The sequence below is a fragment of the Watersipora subatra genome, chromosome 10, assembly GCF_963576615.1.
Source record: "Watersipora subatra chromosome 10, tzWatSuba1.1, whole genome shotgun sequence".
Lineage (NCBI taxonomy): Eukaryota > Metazoa > Bryozoa > Gymnolaemata > Cheilostomatida > Watersiporidae > Watersipora > Watersipora subatra.
Window position 1 is genome coordinate 253,484 of NC_088717.1, and position 27,935 is coordinate 281,418.

The following is a 27,935-nucleotide window of genomic DNA, read 5'->3' on the forward strand; positions in this document are numbered from 1 at the left end:
AGATATTTAGGTGGATACTTTTGTTTTTGCTCATAACTACGTGGACCTTTGTTGTTTTTTTGTGTGTGTAGACTACGGCCCGGTCTCGGCTTCGGCAATATCCCGCTAAAGGACACCTGTGGTTTTGGCTGACAGTTTTCAGGAATGAGGAAGTGCAAAGTTTATGGTTAACCAGAAACATTTTCTTCAGCATGTTTTGGCATGGCAGTACAGTTATACAGTTATTGTCGCTTAATGTACAACTAGTGCTTAGTCAACACCCTTATTGTAAGCAATGATATACAGCCCCCCCATATGTTTGGGGGGGGGGGGTGGGCTGTATATCACTGCTGTAAATTTACAATGCCAATACATGGCTGCAGTATCTTTTATTTGAAAAGGTAAAGTTAACCTTTGCAGGCAGTGATGAGAAACTAAAGTGAATTTTTGCAGGCAGTGATGAGAAAGTAAAGTGACCAAATGCCTTTAGTGACAAGACTAAACAGGTTCACACTGAAAATTGAAGTGAGAACTGTTTTTAAACAGCTCTAAAATAAATAATTATCATGAGAACTAATAAATAATAATAATTTATCATTTATCAATATTTGTACTTAAAGACCAAAAGAGTATGACCAGATTAATGTAGCTAAACCTGATCCAAACAATATGTAAAATTCTATGAATTGAAGAAACTGTTCAACTGTGAACTTGCTACCAAGTTTTAAAACACTGAAGCAAAATTATAGAATCCTTCATTCACTCTTTACAACCCATTTAGGATACATACATATACGTATTTTCACCCGTATTTTCGACCGCTGTTTCACTTGTTGAAACATGAGGAACTACATATATACAACAATATTATTATTATTATTTTATGCATTACCTTTTATAAAATAATATCAATATTACTAGGATAGTTTTTAGTTTTTTTTATATTTAGAACTTATTAAATTAGGAGGGTGGAGGGTAGGTTTGTAACTACATGTACAAATAAATCAGTGTGTTAAAAATAACAGTTTAATTAAATTTCCAGTTTTTGATTGAACTTTTGATCAGTTACCATATTCTTATACATTACACTAAACTAATTTTGAATCTCACTGTCATTTCAATAACAACATATAAAAAGTAACTGTAATACTAGCTAAAAATGTCACATTTCCATTTGATTAAAAGCATGCAGCTGTGAATCTGAATTGAGCATTAATGAGACAACTCCTAAATCTAATCATTAACACAGTGGCATAGTCAGGGTTGTTGCATAGCCACACAGAATCTCTCTTTCGTTTCATCATCTGGTACAAATAGAGTCAAACGATTGCACTAAAATCTGCCTCTCTGACTACCTTATCATTGTAAATAGTGTATTGTGACAATATTTTGGAGTTGTCTTCTTTGAGGTATAGCGAAGTTTCCTGCGTGAATAGCTGTTTAGCTATTTTATCTTTGTCTCTTTACTCGCTGCTGTCTGTTGGTTGCTGCTGTTTTCTTGTTGCGGGCTGGACCGGCTCTGTCTTGCTAAACGACGATCGTGGCCAATGTCCAAGTCATCTAGTTGATTGTACTGTTCATTTGAAAGCTTGTCGGAACCAGAATCGAGATGGTTGTGAATAGGTGTTTCTAAATCTTCTGCACGGTACAATGGCATAGCTTGTGCTTGATGATTGTGGAAGCTGATAGCACTTGTCACTCGTAGTTTGAACTATGTGAATAAAATGATGGCCAAACATATAAAAGCGAATTGACTGGAGCTACTAGATAATAATTAGTAATGTGAGAAAACATTTGTTTTAACCTGCCAAAATAACTTATAAAAATCATAGGATCTTTATAGCGTTACATGAGATTATTATTTTTGTTATTGAAAACCTCCAGGCAACTACTATTGACCTAGTTGATTGACAAATAATAGGATGACATGAAACCAATTACACGGCGAGAAACTAAAGTGAAGAGAAACTAAAGTGAAACTAACCACATCAAATTGCATGACTTGAAAGACGAATATAGGAAAGCAGCAGATTTCCTCAAACCAACAGCTCAATTGTATCACATAATTTGTTTCTGATTAAAGTCTCTTTGAAGTTACTGACTGACAGTTGGGGGTAAAAATTAGCTCAGCAATGAGCTAGTGGCAGGTGATGGCAGGTGATGGCAGAGTGTGTGAGCAATACAAGATGTTGTCATTCTCACGGCAGATGAATGTGTTAAAGGCAGACAGACATTACTTTTCGAGCTTCTACTTGTTTATTGCCTACATAGATGCCTCAACTATGTAGGCAATCAAAGCTGGTAAATCAATGTGATGATCAAAAAACCCTAGTTTGATAATGAATCGCATTAGATGTTTGACCGAGAAAATGAACACTGCTTATGTGAAGGACAAGGCTAAGAATGTTGATAAGAGAGATAAGTTCTCAGAGAATGTAAACAGTTAGAGCATAGACCGAACTATAGGTTAAAGGCATTTTATTACACATGTAGGGTGTAACAACCCTTTAAATCCCTTTACTGTACTGGTAACTGGTACCGCTGAAGTGAGAGTTGGAGAGATTGCTGTTAGCAGCGGGACAGAGAAGCGAACTACTATAATGATACTCGTAAAACTATGGACGAAGTAACTATCAATGATGAAGAAAAACTATCGTTTTTAGAAAAAAGGCTAATAAGACTGCACCTGCTGAACAAACGGCACTGTGAGATTAGAAGTGACATGTGCTTGAAGGAACCATTGGCCTCCACAACAACTACTACTACTACTATTGCTACTACTACTACTATTGCTACTACTACTACTACTATTGCTACTACTATTACTACTATTTCTACTACTACTATTACTACTACTACTATTTCTACTACTACTATTACTACTATTACTACTACTATTACTACTACTACTACCACCTTTGGGACATCCTATATAAGTCTTCATAAAGAAAAATGGAACTGACAATACTTGTGATATGGACTGAAGTTCATAGTTAAACAAATGCTGCGACTGTTTGAGCACTGATATAACATGGTTATCCAATCAACCTGTGGCTGGAGTACTAACCACCTCATGGATATTCATTACCATTTTATAGCTTTCACTACGGACAAAATACTCTAGTATGCATTTAGAGTATGTTTGAACAATTACCTGTGTAATACAAGCGAGTATAATAGCCAGGTATTGAGTTGCAGCAATGAACTGGGAATGAAACCCGAAGCCATTGTGAAGGAGGCACAATACCTCTGTATGAGTTCAAACTAAATTATTATTATAAAACTAAAGAAAAAATGTCGGCTCGTTCATTAGCGCCCCATCCCAAAGGAAGAGACTTACATGCCTTGCAGCTTGTATTAGCACCCCATCTCTAATGAAGGGACTTACATGCCTTGCAGCTTGTTTTGCGCCCCATACCTAATGAAGTTATCAAAAGACTTACGTGCCTTACAGCTTGTATTTAAGAGATTTACTTCAAGTCTGAAATTATTTGGTTCAGCGTAAGGTTGCTGGTAATTAAAAATATACAAGGTGGTACAGAGTGTCTTCCCTAGTAATCAAGGCAGCCCATAAGTTTCATTGCTTCACCAATTTACATTTGTTGAAAAGTTTTCAAGCTCCCAAAGCCATACTAAAAGTAGAAATTAGGCTATCTTCGACAGCGCTGTTGTTCATGACAGGGTATGAACTCTGCTCTCACACTGATTCCATTATTTAATAGTCATGTTTTTATTAAATTAGTAGCAAGAAATATGTGAACATAAAACTTAAAAAGAGTCTTAAGAAAAATCAATGCTACTTTAGCAGCTAATGGCAAAAAGCTTTACCTGCGATTGAGGCCTGCCAGATGTATCTTGGTCTGTGATTGGAGGCTCATCGTCACTGAGATCTCCGCCTTCATCATCGTCAGAATAAATGCCAAGCTCTTCCTCTTCTGTTGCCTTGTTGTGGTTCATCTGTATGGCCTGTGCCTTAGTTTCTTGGCTCATAACTCTATGCTATTTCTGGCCGACCTTGGCTTTGGCGTCTGTTCTTTACAACTATCTATAGAAATGTAGAAATTTATAAGAACATTTATCTATGCATCTGATGAGTACCGCAATTCAAACAAGCGCAGTGACCGCGTTTGAGTTCATTAATGTGCAAGTGGTTGAGAAAAACCTAAGGTTGTGTAACAGAAATATAACCTTTGGGGGAAAGGAAGTCTAGATGCCTTGTGGATCAACAGGCGTGGAGTACTACTAGAGTCTACATGCATGGATTAACCTCGAGATAATCTTCAGGTGACTTACAGAGGACATTAAACATCATATGGTTTAGAGAAACTGTCGGTTACACATAATAGACATAGAATCCTATGCGATTTAAAAAAACTCCAGGTTACATCTATGTACTTTGAACATAATAAAGAAAATCTTGTTTTCCTGTATACTTGATGGCTATGCCTTGCTTCTCTTCAGACCTTTTAAGTCTCTCGTTATACTCGCAACAGTTGTATATCTCCAACACTCAGACATCTGACTTTCTCTCCCTTCTTTTCCTACCCTCTTCCTCTCGACCCTACCGACCCTCTTTCTCTCAACCCTTCCTACCCTCTTTCTCTCAATTCTTCCTACCCTCTTTCTCTCAACCCTTCCTACCCTCTTTCTCTCAACCCTTCCTATGCTCTTTCTCTCAACCCTTCCTACCCTCGTCCTCTCAACCCTCCTCCTTCCTGCCCTCTCCTATCAACCTCTTTTTCCTTCACTTTTTTTTCTTCCTTTTTGTTTTATCTCTTGTTCCTTAACATCTTTTTCTCACCTTTTTTCTTTCACAATTTTTTCAACAAACTTTTTCTCAATCTCTCTTGTCTTTAACACTTGGTTCATATGAGTAGCTGTTGTTTATATTCCCAACACTCCTTGTACCTCTGTTGTAAATTTTTGGACTTTAAGGAGTTAACTAAACAACTCTTAGCCTTAGCTTGAAAGTTTCAGAGAGTTAACTCTAAACTACTCTCTAAGATATATCAACAGTTTTACGGAGTAAATTCAACAAATCAGGGGCTGAAAATGACAGTGTCATAGAGGTAAATAAACAACTCTGTAGACTGAGTGGTACAGTTTCATAGAGTTAACTGAACAACCCTATATACTGAGTGGTAAAGTTTCATAGAGTTAACTGAACAACCCTATATACTGGGTGGTACAGTTTCATAAAGTTAGCTGAACAACTCCATAAACTGAAAACACTTAACAACTGCTCAGTAAAACCTTTTGGCTAAAATAATTTATTACGAGAAAATATCTGCTGAGTTCTCATTTAGGAGCGTGTCTATGTCAGGATTTTTTAATTTGCATCAGCGCTGCTTAAAGTGAACTTTCTAAGAAGGTCAACTTGATGTATGATTACTTTAAAAGCATCTCAATATGTAGAAAGAATGGCATGTGCAGAGTCACTATGCAGGTCGACTGAATAGCTTAAAAAGCTCTACATATACCAGCAAAATAAGAGATTGTTTCGTAGAATATAACAAATCTACTGATGCATCTGCATAAACTCAATTTAACAGCCACTTTCAACTTTTGGGGCTGGCTAGCAGACCAGTTAAGAAACGGATTTGCCCATCCCTCTCTACTCAGTACAGATTTGTAACAGCTAATGGCAAAAAAGAGTAGATAACAAAAAGGTTTGACTGACGAAACTACAGAAATTCACTAAAAGTTCACAACTTTTTTTGTGGTGATTGAGAATTATTGCGAGAAGCTAAAAGATAATTGCTGGCAAAGTTGATGTTAGTTCAACTATTGTTGAAGGCTTGTTAGATACAAAATAAAACACACATTTATGAGAAGCTGAAACTGCAAATATTACTAAAACAGAGTAATTACCTAAAACGCCTGATAAAGCATAGAGTTCACTAAATTAAATTTTGAATAAATTGAAATAAGTCAATTTTGTATTAGACAAAATAGATTTTAATTTAATCTTGAATATATTTTATAAAGCCATCGATCAATTCATTTGACACTTACTCGCTTGACTTATGGGGTCAGTGGAGAAGCAACTGCTGCTGAAGGTAGAATTATACGCTATCAGGCTACAAGAGTGCAGAATCTGTAATAATCCTAGCTTAGTTGATGCTGAGAATATGTCAAGGGGAGGTCACGGCTCCACACAGGTCACTCCTCTCTTATTGTAGCAGCTATTATAATCAATAATAAACGGAACTCAAATCATGCAACAATAATTCATGCTCTGTCAAGGAGGCTATGATAATGTAATGATGGCAGCCAGCTGTGTACAGATGAGCCTGCTGTCACACGCGCTGAGCATATATGACTTTAAAAAGCTCATCAATATATTAATCCTCTTACCATTTGCTGGAAGCTGAACCTTTGAATTTTCTAACAATTTAGTAATCCTTTGAAGTGCGGAATGACTTGTCGCTTTCTATGGTAGCGTCGACCAACATCAACAAAAAAGCTACACAGAGCCGCGCAAATTACTCTGCGATTCAATAGCTATGGCTTTGTTGCGCTACAACAAAGGCTCATAACAAATTTGGTTAGCAGATTTCTCTATAAGATTGTAAATACTGATCACGTGAGACCGCCTAGTTCAATACTCGTAGCTGCGACTAACCAGCTCGGATAAAACCATTAAAACATTGCAAGCAATCAAACTCTAAAGAGACTATTGATCATCAGAGAGACTAGAGATGCATTGATTACTACTGACAGAGTGAATGAGAATATTTCTCTAGGGCAGCTTGAGCCCTGTTTTGTTGTGTGCCAATATATTGCCCCACCTCTCATCATATTCATATTTATCAATTTCATTTGGGTTATGCTAGAGCCTCAATGATGAAGAAAATGTTTTATAGTAGTAATGTAATAGCAATTACGACTAAGTATTGTATCACAAAGGCTGTCTCAACAATATTATAGATATATTATGGTGCTACATTGACAGAGCGCTTCAAGCTTTAAATCATACATAGATATAGAAACAAACCAATAGGTAGCTTTGAAGCCATCAGCTATAGACAATGTTTAAGTCTATACTGGGAGTAGTCATTTACAAATCGGTACAATACTTATATAAATAAACATGTGAAACTGTCATATGGAGAGTTTCAATTATAATATACTAGCTGTAGTACCCAGCTTTGCCAGAGTATTAAAAATCAGTTTATAAACAATGAGATTTGCCTGCCACTCACTATTAGCCTAGCAGATTGCCAATGGAAAACTTTGCAACCCAACTAATGACAATCACTTGCTTACGCAATCACCCTGTGTGGTATGCAAAGCTGTTGGGTATGTGCTATCATATAGCAACTTATATCGGTAAACTAAAGCTGATTCTCTGTGGTGTATTGTGTAGGCCGTCGAGCTGGTGAACGGCAGGGTCCGAGATCAAATATTTTTTGGTACGGATTCTTATAACAAAACTTTAATAGCTATAGCCGGAATACAGGCACGACATACATACATAAAACATACTTTGAGAAATATATATATATATAAGCCTAGGCACATGAATTGTAATTTAGTCACTATATTCACATTGTTTCCATCAAATAAAGCATTATCACATGCAAATGCTAGTCTCTTCATAAATGTTCACCAAGGCCTGCAGCCAAGCAAGGAATCTCCAATCAGGAGCCTTATCATTAATATACAGCAATTATTATTGACTCGCACTGGTTAGTACAGGTTAAGTGTTTAGTGTGAATGTTTTCATAAAGCAACCAATAGGAAGCTGTCTGATAGTGCGAGTTACATACTTGTATTAACGAATGAAGGTGAAAAATGTGATAAAATAAGGTGCTCAGCTAAGCATTCTAGAGATGTAGGACAGCGTAACACAAATTCAATGAGAGAAATATTATTATGAAGATGAGATAGTGGCTCACACATGTTCAGAGCAGTAGTAAATATACCAACACATATGCGCGTAGACACTGATATATAGATGGTATATTTAACATTTTCAAAAAATAAATCACAGTATACACGCGAGGCATTATCAATGTTCCCTGTCATAAGTATGTGCCTCGCTACATAGAAACAAAGTAGAAAAATAAAACATTAATGAACATTACAGACTCTATTAACACTATAATGGTGTTGATTAGCTCAAGTTCCCTGGGCATGACGGGTCATGAGCTAGTCGTTCCTTATACTGTCACTGCCAACTCTCTAAAACAAATAAGCAATATTAAGGCACAGGGAGATAGTTGCTAAGCTGAACATTGTTGACACAAACAGCTCACGGTGCAAGAAAGAGAGAGAACAGCAGTAGTACTAACAGGGGACAAGCGTGTTGCGGCCATTTTCCAGGCTGTTGTAGCTTGGTATCTGGTGGTCATAGCGACTAGGATACGTGACTCCATCACCTTTGCTGAAACAGGCAATAACAAATAACCAGATATAACATCAACTTCCCTCATACAGTATACAAATGAAGTAATCAAGTGAATTCACGGAGTGCAATACACAAATGAAATGTCTGGAGTTGCATGCCCACCAAGCAGATATGGTTAGACACAGCGAACCAACTTGACCAGAGTTGGAATTGGCAGATATCTGGCCCACCAAGCAGATATGGTTAGACACAGCGAACCAACTTGACCAGAGTTGGAATTGGCAGATATCTGGCCCACCAAGCAGATATGGCTAGGCACAGCGACCCAACTTGACCAGAGTTGGAATTGGCAGATATCTGGCCCACCAAGCAGATATGGCTAGGCACAGTGACCCAACTTGACCAGAGTTGGCATTGGCAGATATCTGGCCCATCAAGCATATATGGCTAGGCACAGCGACCCAACTTGACCAGAGTTGGAATTGGCAGATATCTGGCCCACCAAGCAGATATGGTTAGACACAGCGAACCAACTTGACCAGAGTTGGAATTGGCAGATATCTGGCCCACCAAGCAGATATGGCTAGGCACAGCGACCCAACTTGACCAGAGTTGGAATTGGCAGATATCTGGCCCACCAAGCAGATATGGCTAGGCACAGTGACCCAACTTGACCAGAGTTGGCATTGGCAGATATCTGGCCCATCAAGCATATATGGCTAGGCACAGTGACCCAACTTGACCAGAGTTGGAATTGGCAGATATCTGGCCCACCAAGCAGATATGGTTAGACACAGCGAACCAACTTGACCAGAGTTGGAATTGGCAGATATCTGGCCCACCAAGCAGATATGACTAGGCACAGCGACCCAACTTGACCAGAGTTGGAATTGGCAGATATCTGGCCCACCAAGCAGATATGGCTAGGCACAGTGACCCAACTTGACCAGAGTTGGCATTGGCAGATATCTGGCCCATCAAGCATATATGGCTAGGCACAGCGACCCAACTTGACCAGAGTTGGAATTGGCAGATATCTGGCCCACCAAGCAGATATGGCTAGGCACAGCGACCCAACTTGACCAGAGTTGGAATTGGCAGATCTCTGGCCCACCAAGCAGATATGGCTAGGCACAGTGACCCAATTTGACCAGAGTTGGAATTGGCAGATATCTGGCCCACCAAGCAGATATGGCTAGGCACAGCGACCCAACTTGACCAGAGTTGGAATTGGCAGATATCTGGAATATTATTATGCTCCTTTAGATCAAATCAAATAGATACATAGACCATGGATATACTACATAATGCTCTTACACTTGGTAAATAACATGGATGAATCATTCGTGTCAAATATGATATATTATACAGCAGGTGAGCACAACTTCCATTACTAAAATCGGGCAACCTTTTCAGACTTCAGCTAAATCGTAATCCCTGAAAGTCACTGCCCAGAGATGGTCGACTGTGATAGACATTATCCATTGCATTGGGCCAATAACCAAATGTGTAGTCTACCATCATCTATAGAGGCAACATTGCGTGTCCTTTAATGTGCCAAAGCATCTGCTGGCAGACAAATTTATGTATTTCATTGAAGCGTATAGCATCCTCTTGATGGAAAAAATTAAGATAGCAAATTCAATAGTTAACCTTGAACTATGGTGAAAAGAGGATGTCTTGCACACAGATCTTCAAAAACATGGACAACGATAAAATAACTAACCCTAGTCAATGGCACAACACTGCCCGTTCCATAGAAGTGATTTTGGTAAGTGATACATTGGCACTCTCAGTGGTAGACTAGGGCTAGCATAATTAATGATATGATCTAGAAAACTTAAGCGAGAGGTGACAACTCTCCGCTATGACTTGTCAGCATTATCATAGAAATAGGATTACCATAGAAAGTAAATAGATTATGTAATTTGTTCAAGAATTTCCATTGTATAGTTCACCGATTAGATCAAACTTGTTTCCACCTCTCACAATATTTTCACATCATTTTTTCTCAGCTAGGACCAACATTTGTAAAGTTTTTACTGCTCAAGTAACTAAAACATCACCTATGTTAGTAAGTTTATTGTATATGAGCCGGTGTTATCAGAAAAAGCGTTGAACACTAGCATAGAGGCAAAGAACTGCTGGTGCCCCATACTAGCACAGCCATAGTCTTCAAGCACAGCCGACAGCAAGCTGCAGCTGTATGTGTATGACAGCAGGGAAGAGAGTCACCTTTCTACTGTATTCATAGCACACCCAGGCTTATCTTTCTGTCCAAATGAATTTCAATGTGGGCTAGGAAGCAAGTATAATAAGCATGCACATTTTATCAGTGACACAACAGCTATCAGACCATGAAAATTTGCCTTTGGACAACACAAAATCTCTTACAAGAAATGCACTTGTCAAGAACTGACAGGAGGGCACAGCTATCGAGTAATGTGTCTCAAAAGTAGTGCGAGGAAGGCTGTAACATAACATATCCATCACTTACCAAGATACAACTGGCAAAAACCAAAGCTTCGGGTTATCTCCAAATACTTCCCTCCAGTTCCTCTTCTTGCCAAGGTCAAAGACGTGCTTGTCAGGGCCGAGATTCTTCAATACAGGAGGCCTAAATGACTCTACAAATATAACGTTCCAACTCTTCAATGTTAATTGGATGTCAGCTCTGACAACTGAAGGTTTGTAGCAACAAGGGGTATGCTTCCGAAGAGACCGACCACAATGTATGGGTGAAAGGAACACACTATCAGTAGCGATAGAAGAATTGGCTGCACAAGAATGTGGACTGATGAAATTATGGTAAAAGACCACAACTTGAAGCTGTAAAACAAAAAATAACAAGAGATATTTTAAGAATAAAATCAGAATTAAAACCAATCAATGGTTTAACAGGTTGTCAAGCGTATGAAAGTGAGTCATTGCACTGGAGGATGGTGTGTCAAAGTGCTTAGTTAATAGAAGTTGCGCTCTCTCCGTATGGAGTCAAATAGCTCAAGCTTTTTAGCAGCAATTAGTGACACAAAATGACATTTAATAATAAATATTATACTGACGCTTATCATTGATAAAGACTTATTCTTGACTACTACACTATTATGCCAGTGATAGTCGTGTAAATACTTCAATAACACGGTGAACTACAGAGTACAGAAATCTGTCTCTGTTAGTGCCCATCACATGACCACATAGCTGCATGGCATCAATTCATGATAAATTGGTGATGCCGTGATATCACACAAGAGAAGAATGAGGAGAAGCTGCAGTAAGAATTGAGGGAATATGCTGAATATTACTACTCATCTATTGTCAGCGTTAATTGAACTTTGACCTTTAGAGCATCAGCTTATCCGGAACGAACTCTTCATTACGGAGGACAGTGAACTACTGTCAATTTTACAAAGGTATCAAACCGATAGAGTAATATTACAGCTAATCAATTAGCAAATGCTGGTCAAGGAAGTGCAACTCCAGTCAATAAGCATTTATAGACAAACAGCTGTGAATGACAATAGAGAGTTCACAGCGATCAGCGTTGTAATGACCTAATGACCTACACAAATGTAAACACGTGCAAGTCTAATGTACTTGTTCGCTGAGAAATATCAATAAAACTATCACGGCTAAAGCATGGCTGTTCTCTATGTAGAGTTTAATTAATCAGGAGATGGCAGCTGACAGCAAATTTACTATCACCGAGCATCGAGCATGGCAGAGCATGGCACTATGTGAAACCGAGTCATTGTCATTTGTAGAACGAACATGTTTTCACGTCAAACTCAACTCAGATTTAATTTCTTTGTCCCACTTTCTAAATGACGCTCCATTCAAACTCTGCTGACTCTACATTTTTACTGCTTCCTATGAAAATGTTTCCCAAAACCTACAGCTGGGAATTTGAACAATATTTCATACTAGTTGAACGCCCGGCGTTGCACAGGTAATGAAAAGTTTTTGCACAGAAAATTTATTGTCACTCAACATACATAACATTCATCATTCTAACTTTTAAGTCAAGGCGTTTATTTCTGTGTGTGCTATAAGTTTAATTATGTTTATGCTATATATACATACGCTTATATATATATACATACGCTTATATATATATACATACGCTTATATATATATATATATATATATATATAGCATTTTGGGGAAGTCTGGGCACATACTTTCCTTTCAGCAAAGTTTTTTTTTCAGTAAATTAGTTCAAAGGTGCTAGCATGGGTATTTTAACCAATTGCCATTAAAGATTGACAGGTGTCATAAGTATGTGCCCAATTATTCCTTAGTATGGCAATTAGATTGCGAGGTGTAGTGAAAAACATGGAAAACCCGTTCTGGGAAGCCTTTTTGCCAGAACAGGTTTTCCGAGTTCAATTCCAGTACGAAGTAGTTTTTTCTGTTCCCAAAACTTTGCTATAACTGGACATACATAACGACAGACAGACAGACACCCACATTTTTATATATATTCATATTTATAAATAAACTAAAAGTGGGAAAATCCCTTTTTCGGCACATTAATACTTGAACCCATCTGGTTGAACATGAAAAATTTAGCAGTTCTATTGATTGTAAAATTGCACAAAGTTAGCGAGCGCCATAACACAGTTGATTACAGTCTCTGAAAAGCACAATAAACTAGCGTCACTACATGTGATGAGACTACAGAAAGTTGTCTTGGCAACAGACCCTAGCATTTACATTGTAGACATTAAAGTACGTATTTAATCCTTGGATACAATAAGCAGGGCAACCATATGTGTGAACATGCCAAAATATTAGAAAATTAAGATATGTGTACTTGACTCGAGATTGAAACAACACCGTACGTCCTGAACAGCCTCCAAAGTTAAATAGTTATACTTACCTAAAGTACTTTGGTTTCTCAGTATAAGGTAGATATGGTAACTGAGAAGTCCAAACACGGAGAATGCAAACATAATGGCTACTATGAAGAGAAAGAGAACGTGAAAGTTCATATCCAAGGACGGTCCACGTCGGCTCTAGAAAAGAAAAAAGAGTTTAACATGATCGGTTCTGAAAGAATCCAAATAGTGCAGAAACTAGTAATATTACGACAGCACACTAGCAAACCAAAACTTAACATCTGTTTTCCTCAGCTACCAAACAGGCCACAAAAATATACAAAGAAGAAACTTTCCGGCTGAAGAGACTAGAGACATAATAGCCCCGCTTATGATACTAAATTAGAGCGATTCACCTAATGCACGTCTTCTTTGATTGCCAAGTGGCATACAGCCTCTACCTACATCAATGGCAGTGAAATTATGTCCAGGAATTACTAGACATACTGGACAAAAATATTTCATTATATTCGATGAGTGTGATCAATGATTAAGCGATGCAGGAAATCGATGTGAAAGCCTTGGCAGCTAGACGTAGTACTATGACACAAGATAGCAGGTGGTAAAGTGCAGCCAGCGTGTATGGTTTCAGAGTATTGCAGATTTGAACCTATTCGTACCGACTTCAGGCTACTACTAATAATTTGTCATTTATCCTAGCTAGCAAGGCTAAAGACCATGGAATACTAAGATTGAAATATAAGCCTTATTAATAAGTTAAGGAAACAGAAAATACAAAGCCCAAGCTGCTGATGTTAAGCTATTAGCAAAACAGATCAATACGGGTCTTCAGAAGTAATCAAAGACTATATTGGACCATATTTACTACAAATGAGGTGGTGGTGCTATTGAATTGTAGAGACATTGAGTCGGTTGAGTTAGGTTCAGGCTGCAATTAGCAACACAAAAAGATACTACTTTGTGACTCATCTACGTTGCTTTACTAGTGAAAATTATATCATCTAAAAATAACAATCTCTCCGGTCTCTCTGCTCCTACAGACAATAGTTGGTGCAATAAATAAGTTTCCATGAGGTTATGCTACGAGGAAAATAGTGTAGGTTTAAAGTGAAAACAAGCGAACTCATGGATGAATCTTTGTCAGCAAACTATAGCGGCCATCTTCATAGCAGCCATCTTTAAAGCAGCCATCTGGCACTTTCTCAACTTTAAGTGCATCCTTTACATATGCTCAGTTGAATTCCTTTCGAATAACTTTTGCAATTTACTTAGCAATATCATTTTTCACTAGGAAATGAACCTCCCACAACTATACAATGAACTTAATATTGATATGTCTTGAAATCCTCATGAGTCAAATATGTAAAATATTACTAATTCAGAGAAAACCCCTTAATTATTACAATAAAGAAATTCAACCATTTTAATTGGGAATATTCAAAATACAATAACATGCTTGTTGAGAAATTATACAGATATATCTTTGTTACCAAAGTTTGTAGAATTATGCTGTCATTGTACTTTGAAAAACCTATTAATATATACACACAACAATTTGATTAATTTTCGATTTGATACACACAAAAATTCCATTAGAATCAACAAAATAGTTGTTTTTCATATAAAAGAGACTGAACTCTACCGTACCATTCCAAACAATTAAAAAGGTTACACCGACAATCACTGGCTACACTTAACAAATCTTAACAAAAACCCCAGTGAATGCTGAGAGGGTGAGAAACTCACAAAGCGAGTTCCCAGGTACATAGAGAGAGCGGATCTAGAGGAGACGAGGCTTATAAAGGAGCAGTAGAGGAGGGCGTAGACAAGGAACAAGACAAACATGTTATAGTTGTTATGTCCAACACAGTTATTTGTCCTGCAACATCAGAACAGATTAGTAAAAGGGTGGCTAGTGGCCTATAAATTGAAGATTTGTGGGCATACCATACTTCTAAAACCCAACTAGTTACATGGATGTGCATATTAAAGCATTTAAAACAACACACTTTGAAGACACCAGAACCCCAAGACCCATACATGGATACATGTATATAGGCGTTGATATTGACATGGTCACAAGCATAGAATATAGTTAATACATTAGTCGTCAACAATTAGATCAGCAAGCAGCAATTGATATGACAGCATGTAGAGAATATATTCACAATGGCATGCCGTGTAGGTGCTCATAATGCCAAGTTACTTGTGTACATATGGCATTCTGGGTAGGCACTCATAATGACATACTACGCATGTACAGATGGCATGCTGTGTAGGTGCTCATAATGACATACTACGCATGTACAGATGGCATGCTGTGTAGGTGCTCATAATGCCAAGTTACAAGTGTACATATGACATGCTGTGTAGGTGCTCATAATGCCAAGTTACTTGTGTACATATGACATGCTGTGTAGGTGCTCATAATGACATACTACTCATGTACAGATGGCATGCTGTGTGGGTACTCATAATGCCATACTACACATGTACAGATGGCATGCTGTGTGGGTGTTCATAATATCATACTGCGCATGTACAGATGGCATGTGGTGTCGGTGTTCATACCAAGTTATGTATGTACAGATGACATGCTGTGTAGGTGCTCATAATGCCAAGTTGCAAGTGTACAGATGGCATGCTGGGTAGGTACTCATAATGCCAAGTTACAAGTGTACATATGACATGCTGTGTAGGTGCTCATAATGACATACTACGCATGTACAGATGGAATGCTGGGTAGGTACTCATAATGCCAAGTTACAAGTGTACAGATGACATGCTGTGTATGTGCTCATAATGCCAAGTTACAAGTGTACAGATGGCATGCTGTCTAGGTGCTCATAATGCCAAGTTACAAGTGTACAGATGGCATGCTGGGTAGGTACTCGTAATGCCAAGTTGTCTTCAGTGTATATAATGGACTTATATATAAGAGACCATTAATCCTGCACTTCTTACTCCTACCAGTGATTGTTAGGTTACCAAAGTTTTGTAATTAAAATCCCTGAAAACTAGTAGCAATAAGAGTTGTCCACTCTTAATTACAAAAAATAAAAGACAATCACACATGATCAATTGTGAGCGACATTGAGCTCTACTTACCGCCCAGAGCGCTATAAAGTATTTGAGATCTGTGAATGCCACAAATAGACAGTAGATTTCAGCGTAGAACAGGAAGAGGAAAAAGAACTTGTAATTGATGAAGCTAACGCAATTGTTAACCCTGCAACAGAACAATTAACAAAAACTAGAGAGAAAGAGAGAGATAGCTGCAACAACAAATAAACAAATACAATTGAAATATTAGGAGGCCAAGGTAGTTCTATAGTTGACTGTTTATGGATCAGACTGATTTGTGCAGCAAAACGTCTACCCTTTAGCTATTTTGATACCGGACAAAAGCAGAACGCTGGGCAATTTGAAAGCACATGGTTAGACGAGTGAACAGCAACACAAGGTTGCAGTTGCTAAGATAAAGTAAAAACTCAACTTACCATCAACTGATTGCACAAAATATATATATATATATATATATATCACTATATCACAGTTATGTATATCACTATATCACATTTATGTATATCACTATATCACAGTTATGCATATCACTATATCACAGTTATGTATATCACTATATCACAGTTATGTATATCACTATATTACAGTTATGTATATCACTATATTACAGTTATGTATATAACTATATCACAGTTATGTATATCACTATATCACAGTTATGTATATCACTATATCACAGTCTCATATATTACTACATATACAAGTACATATATACCGTAAAACCTCTAATTGAATGCCACCTCTATGTGAACGCCACTTCTATTTGACCGCCACTTGGACAAACTTTGATCTTTATGAACCCATAATATCAAGTGATCAGTAGAAAAGAGTCCACAAAATCGTAATAATAATGAATCCTTTACAATTTACATCGATAACAATCAATTCCCTCATTGTCCAACTCCAAAGCATTTCCCCTTTTTCCGTTAAAACTTTGAAAGCAAGGCCATAAAAATAATTAGAGTACATCAATTATATCATTATTGTTTTAGCTTTTAAGGTTCTTCAATATCTTGGCTTTCAAATGAGCCATTGTTTAACATGGTGAGACAAATATTGGTTGGTGTTTATAGGATTTCCCCAGAGCTCTACCACAGAAATGTTCGATAGCAAAGGCTCGCAAATTATAATGTCATAATTTTCATATTCATTGTTGTATGCTCTTACCACTTATTTATCAACTACGATAATGACGCTAGTGGTAGGCAAAGGTAGGACAACTCCAGAAAACCAATGAAGATGACAAAGGAATCAGTGTCATTAGCTCTCCATGTACAGATTATTTCAATGATAAATAGCTCAGATTCCAAGCACCGTACTATGTTTTCCCGATGATATTATGCACTAGTCCTCTCTTTTTATTGTGATGTTGAGAGGCATGACTGAGGCTAATTAATTTCAAGCATTGCTTGATCTCGCGAGAGTGCAATTCACATATAGTCCTAGGGCCACGCCACTGCAGGTCACACTTTAATCGATGTAATTTCATTAACTTTATCAACAACAGTATATTTATTGAAGCATAATCATATTTAGAAAGCAACATGGAAAGCGATACGAATTCTTCAGATAAAAATATTACTACAACAGCAACTACTTCTACAATCACCCGAAATCTATTAGCTCAGAACATGTGTTTGTATTGGTGGGGCGTTAGCACAATCCCCGGGCATTGGTGATTATCTAGAATCCTAGTCTATTATTAGCGCTCTCTGGGTTTAAGAGCACCAATTGTCACAGAAAAGCGCAGCCTCAATGGCAACGAAAGGGATTGATGACCTAAGGCTAAATGCTAACTATGACATCACATTGTGGGAACCACAACCAAGTGCTTTTTTATGGCAGGACATACTTTTGACACCCATTTCATAGTTCTATTATTCTTTGTGTATTTAATATAGGCTGATTCGAAAGCCAAGACTCTGAAGTACTGAAATATATGATAAATGTACTAATATAATTGATGTGCTTTAGTAACTGTCACAGGCTAATAGTAGTTCCTTGTTTAACGCGGCCTTGAAACTTTGAAGCAAATGTATATAAAAAACAGTTTACATTTATGATGGTAGACGAACGACTAGTTTTAAGCCGAAGGTTACGTTTGCGAGCAAAACTTTTACGCATTGCATTTAGCACAAATGCAATGCGTAAGAGTTTTGCTCTGCCAAAAAATTGTTTGGACGCTAATATCGAGTAGCTCAGCAGTACAGAAGAAGAGTTGAGGTCAGAAGACATTACGGAATGCATTGAACAACCAGATGTTCGTTCCATCAAAGGCAACAGTCCAAACTCGATCGGCAAAGCAAACGATGGAAATATTTTTGTTTTAAAAACGCTATTTTTGTTTCTGCATGTAACATAAGTGTGGGTCGTTTGTCACTTGCTCATGAATATATATTTGTGGCGTTTGATAGATTATCATTATATAACTTATAAATTTGCAGATTTATAGCATAATATTTGATAGCATCATTGCAGTAATCTGATCTTACAATAGATCGATGCTCGTAACTCCTCTTCTGCTGCACATGAAAAGCTAGTTTTGGCTGAAAACTGTAGCAAACATATCAATGAGTGCAATGAGTTTTTATGCAACATAAAGGGTAAATACAAGTAAATATAGATATGAAACAAAGATATGTCTTCAAATTTAGAATGCAATAACAATTTAAAGCTCCAACATATTGCAAAGCAGGACGCAGGCTATAATATTATCGCAGGTTAATTGCAAGCAATAGATATCAGCCGATATAAATATTTCTCGGTTTCTCAATGCATATTTATTAGGAGATCTCTGACAAGTTGGAGGTAAGTTAGCAGATTTATTGCATCCAAAATGTTTAATAGGTTTAATATCGCTCCACCGGAAAGAGACGGGCAAAATATAGGCGACATTTGCTGCGTCTGTAAAAAGCTAAATTTATCTTCCCAAAATTCGGACAAAATATTTGAAAAATACAATGTCAACCTCTATTTGAACCCCATTTCTATTTGACCACCATTATAGGGAAAAGGTTTAAAAATAGAGCGCCATGGCATTCAATTGGAGGTTTCACGGTACATGCAGTTATTCATTACATAGTTTGTTTCTCACTGTTCAAATAATATTAAACAGTGTGTTATACTTTCCTTGCAGTTTTAAAATCCGCATCACAGAAGACCAGTGCGAGAGGTAGTAGTCGAAACAAAATAATCATAGAATGACATTACATAATTACATATAATTTACCTTTTTACACCTTACTTTGTTTACACAGTTTTATCTAATTCATTTCTTCAAATCCTTTACATAAAACTAGATAACAAAAGTTTTTATTTTTTTATCTATAAAATGATTTAAACAAAATACGGTGCATGCTTATAGGAATATTTGCTAAAATGTATGACAGTTTTAAAATATTAAATGTCAAGGTTTGACTGCATATCAATATAGACATGAACCAAATACTCGTAGGACATACCATGGACAGACATGAACCAAATACTCGTAGGACATACCATGGACAGACATGAACCAAATACTCGTAGGACATACCATGGACAGACATGAACCAAATACTCGTAGGACATACCATGGACAGTGATGATCCATCTTCAATACGCATCTGCAACAAATAAATATGCAAGTTGTCTTCATTATTATGCTCGTCTTACCAAAATGCTAGCTATACACAACTCAATTTCACTGGGTCCTTGACCTCATGAACCCGTTAAAACATCTACAGGGGGAATCATTTTCATGATTCTCCCTTTTAACCAAATTTCCATTGTGAATAATACCTGCACTGGTTGTATATAGTTAGTTACACATCAACAGGTTCAAAGTCATGCCTTGTTTTTATCTATCATGAAAAGGATGAGAAGAATGCCGAGCTTGACAGTCACCACAGCTTTCCAATATCAAACAGGTTGCTCACAAATTAAGCAAAACAAAAACAAATGTGCCATACCTCAAGTTGACACAGCATGAAGCTTGTGTCAAACACAATGTTTGTGCTTATGGCAGTTCACCACAATTTTACTAAAATAGATCTGTTTATCATCAATATTAATGGCTTACACAAAGGCTACCTACAACTATGTCACTGGCAAGCCTCATTTATCAATAAGCGCAGAGTATAACAATGTAATACCATATTTTACCGTAATATAACTAGAAATTCCCCCGTCATACAGCCCACGACCAAAGTGATATTCCACTGTCATACAGCCCACGACCAAAGTGATATTCCACTGTCATACAGCCCACGACCAAAGTGATATTCCACTGTCATACAGCCCACGACCAAAGTGATATTCCACTGTCATACAGCCCACGACCAAAGTGATATTCCACTGTCATACAGCCCACGACCAAAGTGATATTCCACTGTCATACAGCCCACGACCAAAGTGAAATTCCACTGTCATACAGCCCACGACCAAAGTGATATTCCACTGTCATACAGCCCACGACCAAAGTGATATTCCACTGTCATACAGCCCACGACCAAAGTGATATTCCACTGTCATACAGCCCACGACCAAAGTGATATTCCACTGTCATACAGCCCACGACCAAAGTGATATTCCACTGTCATACAGCCCACGACCAAAGTGATATTCCACTGTCATACAGCCCACGACCAAAGTGATATTCCACAGTCATACAGCTCACGACCAAAGTGATATTCCACTGTCATACAGCCCCCGACCAAAGTGATATTCCACTGTCATACAGCCCACGACCAAAGTGATATTCCACTGTCATACAGCCCACGACCAAAGTGATATTCCCCTGTCATACAGCCCACGACCAAAGTGATATTCCACTGTCATACAGCCCACGACCAAAGTGATATTCCACTGTCATACAGCCCACGACCAAAGTGATATTCCCCTGTCATACAGCCCACGACCAAAGTGATATTCCACTGTCATACAGCCCACGACCAAAGTGATATTCCACTGTCATACAGCCCACGACCAAAGTGATATTCCACTGTCATACAGCCCACGACCAAAGTGATATTGGAAAAAAGAAAGGGTACTGATGGTTGAGAAATGCAATATTAGCAGTCAAATAGGATAACTGCAATGGTAGCTGTAATGTACTGGGTGTTATTATATACAACAAATAGCAATAATGAAAGGAAAAGATTATATGTTTATATCTCTCCTCCTGCAAAAAAAATGCAATATTGGCCAATATTAGAAGGAAAATGCACTGATATTATTAGAATAACCAATATTATTTATATAGTAATAATAAAAAACCAATGCACAATTTTGTTTACATTTCAAAACGGCATAGCTAACAATATCACGAAGTTGTGATATTTAAATAGATTTTTAGAAAATCTGTACTACGTAGTCATTGTCCTGTAGTCATCCAAACTTATATTTAATTATTGCAATAATCTCATTAGAACCGTTAGAAAAAATATCATCGTCATGCCTTTACTTACACTGTGTTAGATTTTTAGAAAGTCTGCACTACGTAGTCATTGTTCTGTAGTCATCCAAACTTATAATTAATTATTGTAACAATCTCATAAGAAACGTTAAAAAATATCATCACCATTTGCTTTACTTATACTGCGTTGGACATCAGTTAGAATGGGAAAGTATTCAAATGTGTCGGCAAATGAAAATGGAAAAATTGAAATCGGCAAAAATGAAACGATTTCTGTACTCTTATGTTAATTGTCAAAACCTTCGGCAATTCAACAATGCTATAGACTGGTGAAAAGTGCACGTTAATTTTTCGTGAAATGCGCAAGACTTCATCGTTCTATCATCTGTCCCTCGGCGTTTCAATTTTCGGTCTTAACTTTTATTAAACCAAGCTTTTTAAGTGTTTTGTGGCGATTTTCGTTGAAATTAATCTGTCTATTTGTGTATAATCCGATCAGATGGGTAAGTTTTAAGATAATACCGATGGTTTACAAAGACTTGGTAACATATTTAAATAGGTTTAAATGTGTTTTGTATCGTTATTATACTTTAACGACTTTACATAACGATGCTTAAATTTGTTGATGAAATTTCTTGACGAGGGTTCGTCTCATTGTTGATGAATAACTTTCGTAAGTTGTGTGCACATGCATTTATCATAAAAACTCCCACACTTCGCTCCGCTCGTTTGGTCGTGGGACAATATACTACCATATTGGGAAAAAAGTAGACAATATTCTCCAAAGGATGAGCGGAGAATATAACAATACTAAAACAAAGAGGTGTTGAGAGTAGGTATCATTATACTACTGTAAGTATGTCTGTGTAAGTGTAATAATGTCTACTTACTTTTTACATATGGAGCAGTGGTGAGCTCTATCAGGCTTTAGACACTTGCATAACTCGCAGTATCTCACACCTGCAAACAGTGTCAGTTCATGAGAGCTCAAGACTGACTGACTGAGGTATGATACATCAACCATCAATCAGTAAACATACCAGCAGAGATATGATAAATCAATCAGTAAACATACCAGCAGAGATATGATACATCAATCAGTAAACATACCAGCAGAGATATGATACATCAATCAGTAAACATACCAGCAGAGATATGATACATCAATCAGTAAACATACCAGCAGAGATATGATACATCAATCAGTAAACATACCAACAGAGATATGATAAATCAACCAGTAAACATACCAGCAGAGATATGATACATCAATCAGTAAACATACCAGCAGAGATATGATACATCAACCAGTAAACATACCAGCAGAAATATGATACATCAATCAGTAAACATACCAGCAGAGATATGATACATCAATCAGTAAACATACCAGCAGAGATATGATACATCAACCAGTAAACATACCAACAGAGATATGATAAATCAACCAGTAAACATACCAACAGAGATATAATACATTAATCAGTAAACATACCAGCAGAGATATGATACATCAATCAGTAAACATACCAGCAGAGATATGATACATCAACCAGTAAACATACCAGCAGAGATATGATAAATCAACCAGTAAACATACCAACAGAGATATAATACATCAATCAGTAAACATACCAGCAGAGATATGATACATCAATCAGTAAACATGCCAGCAGAGATATGATACATCAATCAGTAAACATACCAGCAGGGATATGATACATCAACCATTAAACATACCAGCAGGGATATGATACATCAACCATTAAACATACCAGCAGAGATATGATACATCAATCAGTAAACATACCAGCAGAGATATGATACATCAATCAGTAAACATACCAGCAGAGATATGATACATCAATCAGTAAACATACCAACAGAGATATGATACATCAATCAGTAAACATACCAACAGAGATATGATTAAGGGAACTAATTAAGGGAAATAGCAAACTAATATATTTGCGGGTATGATTGGGCTTCACTGACTATACTTTCAATCTTCATACAGCGTCAGAACATTCCCCGCTTGTTATGGTAATCTAGCAGTTGACTGGCCCAGAAGATAACATGACCAGAGTTGGATGCCAATACAAACATTAAGATGGAAAATATTGATGAAAAACTTTAAACTAACCACAACCAGGAACTCCTAGGACACTTGAATAGTACTTCTGAGTGAAATGGAACAAACAGACAAAAATATCCACTTTTCAAGCTACTGCATGAGTATTTTATTGATTTACTTGCCAATCCGCCATTGAACTCCTGTCATATTACATCGCTAGTGTATACTCGCCTTGGCTAAAAGTACGACTGCATACTGGCAGTGGTTTAACGTACTGCTCTAACAGCTCCGCTCCCTTCTCTCGATCATCATCTGACTCCGCCTGTAGCAAGGGAGTTATCTGGTCTGTCGTCAAATAAAACTGTAAAATACCATCATTTCATTGTAATGGCTAGGCAAAGACACTTAGCCGTAAATGGTTTATCTCAGCAGTACTGCAAGCTACTAACTACAGGATGGACAGAGGTTTAATGCTGTTTTCGAGAGCGTCATTACAGTAACATTAACCGAGCCCAAGTTCTGTAACAGTGAATCTAACTACTGTCAGGCATTATGAACTCACCTCTCCGACAGCTGGTGATACCAGGCTAAGAAGCCACATCAAGTACATTATTTGTATCTTTACACATTTAATAAAAGCTAAAAATACATGCCAATACAATATGAGCAATAAATCTCACACATACACTCACATAGCATAACAATTAATGTTCATAATATTTTATGACACGTGTCTGTCATATGCTATGACAAATACAAATACAGTAAATATAAACACCCTGTCTACAATATATATCAGCCCTGCTGACAATCATCTTTACTACTCAAGCTACCCAAGGTCGGTCGACTTACAGTGGCAATGAAAACAGAACTTTGCAATATATTTTGTTGGAAGATCCTACTTTTAATGTGTTACGCGCTTACTTTGACACAATGATCAACATTAATCATACGCTACAAAATAAAAAATTCTGACATTGACCCGAGTGTTCAGCTGAAGGATATGATAACTCACATAGCGATCGTTTCCATGGCGCGGTGAATCCTCAACTTTGTGTCATGCAAGATGGAAACGGTAATAGTCCACAAGACAAGCGAGTTTTGTTGCTCACAAATTTTTATCAAACGTTTCATACTTGCGAAAGAATAATACTTTTGCAATAAATGTTCGCGGAAGCTAGTCAATTTTAAACATTTTTCATACTTCAGTCATTCCCATTTCAATTTAGGGAGTCAGGAGTGCGCTATGATTTCTGATGTAAAATTCCTTATCTTTTTTAACAAAGAGCGCGCATTAATTTGCAACTCGCGAATGTCCAAAAAAAACACATGGCATGTGTGCACAATTCCAAATCTACAAAATACAAACCTAGAGAATATGAAAGAGAGTGCAGAATGGGGTTGCCAGGATAATGTATCCTCATCAATTCTAAACGAGCAGTTTTGACGGAGAGCCTATCATATGGTATGTAACTCGGTGTCAAATATCATAACAAAACATAAATATTTAAATACAGACTCAAAATCAATGCTAACTTTCATGTCTTGAATTAGAAACAGAATAGAGGATCGTACACAAGGAGAGCTGAGTAGCGGCAGAGAACAAACCTGCATTGGTGGCCCTTTCGGCTCTGTGTATACTATCTTATAATAGGCCCATAGAAACATGAAGAGTATAGGGTGGTAAAGCAAGCCAAGTATCACTGCAAAAGAACAGCGAGTGCAACCTTTATTTTTACTTGTGTACATACGACAGGCAGTACCCTTGAATCTAGCTAAACAATCATTTAACATGACCAAGGTGCAGGTTCTCTCTGATTGTTTGGAAGCTTCCAGTCCAGAAGGTTGATGTTAACTACTTGGATAAGAACAATTAATTCTTAAATACTCTTCATGTCAAAAGTCTAATGAGTAACTTTGAATATGATACAAGTCAAAGTTACTTACAAGGGTAAAGATCCGTGGAAACCCGCGCTTTTGAAAATTATCTAACAAATGGTAAACATTTCTATGTATGTGCAATTTCAAAGTCAGCAAGATGAAGGAGATTAAATCAGCACGAACTTCTGAACTATGACCAGACAATCTTTTATAATGAGAGTGTGTCATTCTTACCTTTTTCAGCCATGCTCTCCTCTGCGATTGTAACTAAAATATGCAAAGTAAAAGGTTTTGAATAGTTTATGTTGAACATGAAAGATGATGCGAGCTTCACGTATGCTATTTATCACAGGTAAATATTATCCTTGTCATCAGCTCAAGAGCAACATTTCGGTCATTATACTTGATCAGCAGTACTTGATCAGCAGTACTTGATCAGCAGTACTTGATCAGCAGTACTTGATCAGCAGTACTTGATCAGCAGTACTTGATCAGCAGTACTTGATCAGCAGTACTTGATCAGCAGTAGGCGGTTTCAATATGAATTCAATGTTATTCAAGCAATGAGGTCATTATCTTGCAACAGTTGCTGCCTTAGTGACAAAAAAATAAATAACATAATATAGATTCAATTGAATTACAGTAATATTAATAATAGAAAATATCTGAAATAGAATGTCTTATTCATGACATTGGCTAATGCTTTTGAAATATTGACTAAAACCAGACCAGAACTTAGGAAGTAGTTATGCAGGTCAAAGGTTATACAAAGGTTATACATCAGCGGGTCAAATGTGCTTTGATTCATCAGTTATTGTAACGTTGCTAATAAATAACTTCCTGATCAGAGCAAGCAACACAAACAAAAAAAAACTTAATTAGTGTTACGGCTAACGTAGAGCTAGAATATGGCAAGCAAGATGGTTGTGGACTATATGGTGAGTAAATGTGTAACTGATTAGGAGGGCAAGTTCATTTTGTGTACAGCAGAAATTAGCTCATTGGTTCATTATCTCATTAGCTCATTGGTTCATTATCTCAATGTTTTTAGAAATATTACCTTATTGTGATGATTGAATTACTGGTTATTTCATGCATCATCAATGTTTAGTCTAGACATAGTCTTACTTATGCATTAGTGCTGACTACTTGAACCATTCAATAGGTATATGTGTGAATTCAATGTTTAGCTGTGGTTATAAGAATATAAGTAGGCTAATAAAAATTCCGAATTGAAAGTAATGTGCATCTAATAAACAGATTGTCTAATATGAAACCAGCTTAACTATTAAGGAATATGTAGGAACAAGTGATACTAGCACCTATACCTATAAATTAGTTCAAAAGATTTTAAGGGATATGCAAAAAGACCTATTGACAGCTCCCAAGTGATTTTCTTTACAGTGGATAATTATAAGTCAGTCAAGGTGTTTAACGTAAAATATTACATGTAACAGTTAGCTACTTTTATGAAAAGAAATATTTTGAGTCATTTAGACAAAAAAAACTGTAGCGTTCCAAACTATTTAATTTGAGTAATGCTCAATCAAAACACGTAACTCGTTTGTTTTTTTTTTGCAATGCTGAAATCACTTATCGTCTGTAGCGAATTCTCACAGGAAGTTTATTTTGGAAGTTTTAGAAAACCAAACTTTTTCTAGCCTGTCAATCAATCATCAACTATTAAGTTATCACATTAGTGAAGTAAATTAAATCAAGGAAGTAGCCTAGTACATACAAAATGGGCACATTAAAAGCTAAAACCACAAACTATAAACACAAGGATCTTGGCAACCAACATATAAAAATCAGACTTCTTAAATAAATTTTACAAATAATATAATACCTTTCGTGTCAGCATAAACGGTTTTAATAACTGCCTAATTGTAGTTAGCAGCTGTTGAAAAACGTCGTTTGATAGTGTGTAAATTTGGTAGACTGATTTTCCTGGCAGACAAAAGAAATATTACATCTTTAAAAAAACGTATATTATCATTGAATGATAATACCTCTGTTACAAATACTAACTATTTTACAATAATTCTTCTGTCTGCAGTATGCCCAAACAAGTGTTGTTCTAGCAAACGCCACAGCAATCCTTAGTACTTACGCGCAATCAATTGGACGACGTAGGCATAGTAGGACCAGCCAATGACCGCCACTATGAAAACTACAGGAAACCATCTCGTTGTTTTAAAACAGCAATCTAATGCAGAAACCATTGTACTAAATAAGAAAAAATCAACACATTTGAACGTCCAAAATATTTCCGTGCCACTACTTGTTCGGAAATCAGTGACGTCACAGGCACAAGAATGCTTTAACCTCAAT

General features: G+C 37.0%; 2 protein-coding genes across 2 annotated transcripts; both read right to left on the minus strand.

Moving 5' to 3' along the window:
* Nucleotides 1-793: 793 nt before the first annotated feature.
* On the minus strand, nucleotides 794-6,487 carry LOC137406422 (uncharacterized). Its single transcript, XM_068093003.1, has 4 exons — nucleotides 6,337-6,487; nucleotides 5,995-6,164; nucleotides 3,808-4,024; nucleotides 794-1,690 (listed from the first exon to the last, which is right to left on the minus strand). Exons 3-4 carry the CDS (start codon nucleotides 3,967-3,969, stop codon nucleotides 1,424-1,426), a joined length of 429 nt encoding a protein of 142 aa, XP_067949104.1. The 5' UTR covers nucleotides 3,970-4,024; nucleotides 5,995-6,164; nucleotides 6,337-6,487; the 3' UTR covers nucleotides 794-1,423.
* A 1,250-nt stretch (nucleotides 6,488-7,737) lies between these two features.
* Nucleotides 7,738-27,903, minus strand: LOC137407406 (palmitoyltransferase ZDHHC2-like). Its single transcript, XM_068094057.1, has 11 exons — nucleotides 27,715-27,903; nucleotides 25,839-25,871; nucleotides 25,332-25,426; nucleotides 23,955-24,084; nucleotides 22,540-22,609; nucleotides 19,827-19,859; nucleotides 16,279-16,399; nucleotides 13,212-13,347; nucleotides 10,830-10,959; nucleotides 8,277-8,368; nucleotides 7,738-8,166 (listed from the first exon to the last, which is right to left on the minus strand). Coding segments are annotated over exons 1-11 (954 nt in total). The 5' UTR covers nucleotides 27,827-27,903; the 3' UTR covers nucleotides 7,738-8,164.
* Nucleotides 27,904-27,935: the final 32 nt, after the last annotated feature.

Coding starts and splice junctions, on each gene's coding strand:
- LOC137407406 (XM_068094057.1), bottom strand. CDS start 27,826: ATGGTTTCTGCATTAGATTGCTGTTTTAAAACAACGAGATGGTTTCCT. Junction 22,610..23,954: donor CAGTCGTACTTTTAGCCAAG/GCGAGTATACAC, acceptor CACTGTTTGCAG/GTGTGAGATACTGCGAGTTA. Junction 8,369..10,829: donor TTTTTGCCAGTTGTATCTTG/GTAAGTGATGGA, acceptor TGCCTGTTTCAG/CAAAGGTGATGGAGTCACGT.
- LOC137406422 (XM_068093003.1), bottom strand. CDS start 3,969: ATGAGCCAAGAAACTAAGGCACAGGCCATACAGATGAACCACAACAAG. Junction 1,691..3,807: donor CTGGCAGGCCTCAATCGCAG/GTAAAGCTTTTT, acceptor TTATTCACATAG/TTCAAACTACGAGTGACAAG.